At 49.4% G+C, this 2,593-nt stretch overlaps 1 protein-coding gene across 1 annotated transcript in view; it reads left to right on the top strand.

Annotated features, from left to right (window-relative positions):
• Nucleotides 1-920: 920 nt before the first annotated feature.
• T265_07694 (hypothetical protein) overlaps nt 921-2,593 on the top strand; it is a gene marked incomplete at both ends in the record, with an annotated part of 16,850 nt that continues 15,177 nt past the window's right edge. The window contains one exon of the mRNA XM_009173282.1: nt 921-1,031. Within this exon, the coding sequence (XP_009171546.1) occupies nt 921-1,031 (111 nt within the window). The remainder of the gene's footprint in view (nt 1,032-2,593) is intronic.

The following is a 2,593-nucleotide window of genomic DNA, read 5'->3' as shown; positions in this document are numbered from 1 at the left end:
ATTGCGTGATAGCTACACGGCTGAATAACCGTCAAACAACCGACTTTAACCGCCCTATAACCGACTAGTAACCGAGTTGTGCTGTTAAGGTCGGAGCAGCGGTGGTTCGCGTTCACCAATTTTAATAACGGTGTTTTCTTCAGCTTAGTCCCCTGTTTGGACCTCCCAAGAACTGAGTCAAGAACACTTCAACAGCGCATCATAAACTTAGTGTAAGTGGCGACAACCTGGAAATTCAGGCGCCTTGTGGATGCGCCATTGGCTACCTCCATTCCACCAATACTGTGTGCTGATTGGCTGTTGGGTCCAGACTTTTGACCCGTCAGACTTCGGCCTGATGCCGGACCGGCAACCGTCCCGAACTTTTGGTCGCTCTTGCTTGTGTTTGTTGACCGTAGCAGCGCCTAAATGCGAACGGTAAAGCGGGGTCCGTTTGAAACTCCGCCTAACACCAACAACAGATAAATTAATCACGATCCATAGGTCACGCTGTTTGGGACTTGCACTGCCCAGGGCCAGGTGCCCTGTCGCGCTTCAGGATTTAAAACCTCACGCTGGATTTCGGTTGCTGGTCGTGGGTTGGTGTCATTGTTCCATTCGGGCCGGTTGGTTCTTCTAGCGGTTGTGTTGAAGGAGACCAGGTGAACTGTTCTTGGAAGTGCTCAGCCCACCCATCAAGACGGTGATTGATGGAGTGAATTGCTGTTCCTTCTTTTTCGCATCTTGTCTCACTGACACCTACCTTCTTTTGACCCGCCGATTGGATCAGTTGAAACATAGCGCGGCTGTTACCCGCAGCGAAGGCTTTTTTCCATCTAGTGGGCCTTCGAAATCCGCTAACGTCCTCTGTCATTCTTTAAGCTCCTGATTATCGGGTGTTTGATGGATCTATGTGCGCATCATAGTCACTAGTTGCTGGTATGGCCTTTCTGGAAGCAATAAGATCTGCTGAAACTGAAGATATCCAGTGTTCATTGCGTCGAGTCAGATGGGTTGGGCACGCAGTTCTGAAAGATGAGAGCATTGCTTCTGTAACTCGCCTCCATTCATCCACCAAGCAATCTTCGTCGTCCACATAACTGTGCGTTTACGGTAGCTTTCTAGCCAGGTCAGCTTGATACTCTTGAGGTACTGAAACTTGTCGAAGTTGATCAACGGAGTTGCTCTCTTTAGGCACGCGTAGTGCAGACGGAAACCGAAGTGCTAAGCGGGCCCGCATGACGGCATGATCAGAATCAATTTGCGTACCCCAGAAGGAACGACAATCCTTAACTGAGGTTCTCCATCGGTAACTGATAGTCATATGGTCCGGTCGAGTCCACGACTGTTTTGTCTTAGGTGGTCTTAAAGTAACTCGCTGTGTGGGTTTCTGTTGGAAGTTCGTACTGGCCACGAGCGGACGATGATCTGCACACAACTGAAGAAGCCACTCTCCATTATCCGTACACTCAGTATCGACCCCAAACCCATGACCTAACTGTGCTTCTTCCGGACTTAGTCGTCCAACTTGGGCATTCATATCATCCGCCAGGATTACTATATCTGTCCTTCTTGCTTAACGAAGCAAGATCTTGATAAAACTCTTCCTGCTCAGTCTCAGATCTGCTGATATGACAAACATCGTTTACCGCATCAACCTGCTTTAATCTTAATTGAGCCAGACAACCGCACAGCGCAAAAGCGAGTGTGTACTGGGATCCGATCCAATAATGCGCTTTCAGCATTGTGGCTGAGTGTAACTCCCACACCGTAGATACCACGAGCCATTGCGTCAGGATCACCGATTCTCTTTAAAGTGAAATGTGGAACATCTGCGCTCGCCCCTCAGCGACTTGAGGAGCATGACCGAAATGGGATCTTGTTTGCGTGTTTCGTTGACATACATCGATGGAGAGGGAAATTAAGGTTTCAGCAAAAGATGCCTGTTGCCCAATTCGACACAGAGTACGGGCAATGAAGGCTGTGACGTGGATTAGATCTTTTGAGGTTAGTAGGTGATTATTTTAGTTTATTTTTCTGGGCGGTGGTGGAGACACGGAACAGTGACTAGGGGGTGGAAGATGGGTTGATTGCACTGCATTGTACGATGCGTTGGAAGGCGATGAGGAGGAAGACCGGTGAGCTGCAAGGGCAAATGATACTTCCCGATTACCCAGGCTGAAGAAGGGTACCCACCTTGGGCTTTTGACTCAATAGTCTGATCCACAAGGCAGTGGGAGGATGTAGGGTTTTGTTCAGGGACCCTGCCTCTAGCCTGTGACTCGAAAGTCTGAACCGCAAGACTGGTTTTCTTGGGGCCTTACCGGAACCAATGACTCGATAATCTGACCTAATTGGCTGAAGGGGGCCGGTCTGGCCTGAGGGCGCAGGTAGTAGGGCATTACTATCTCACTCCTGATGCGGCTGCGCACAGCAAGTGTCCTTTGGGTAGGTGTTACGGTTGGACCACGTAGCGAGCAAACAGTGAGATATGCGGACTGTGACAATATTCTATCCCCAACTATGTTGCTTGATCCAGACTCCTAGCACGCCGGATAGTAAGAAGACGAAAAACCTCGGACACAAACTTTAATGATCCAACAACAGGCGATCA

The sequence above is a fragment of the Opisthorchis viverrini genome (genome assembly GCF_000715545.1).
Source record: "Opisthorchis viverrini unplaced genomic scaffold opera_v5_182, whole genome shotgun sequence".
NCBI classification, from domain to species: domain Eukaryota; kingdom Metazoa; phylum Platyhelminthes; class Trematoda; order Opisthorchiida; family Opisthorchiidae; genus Opisthorchis; species Opisthorchis viverrini.
This window is presented reverse-complemented; position numbering and strand designations above follow the sequence as displayed.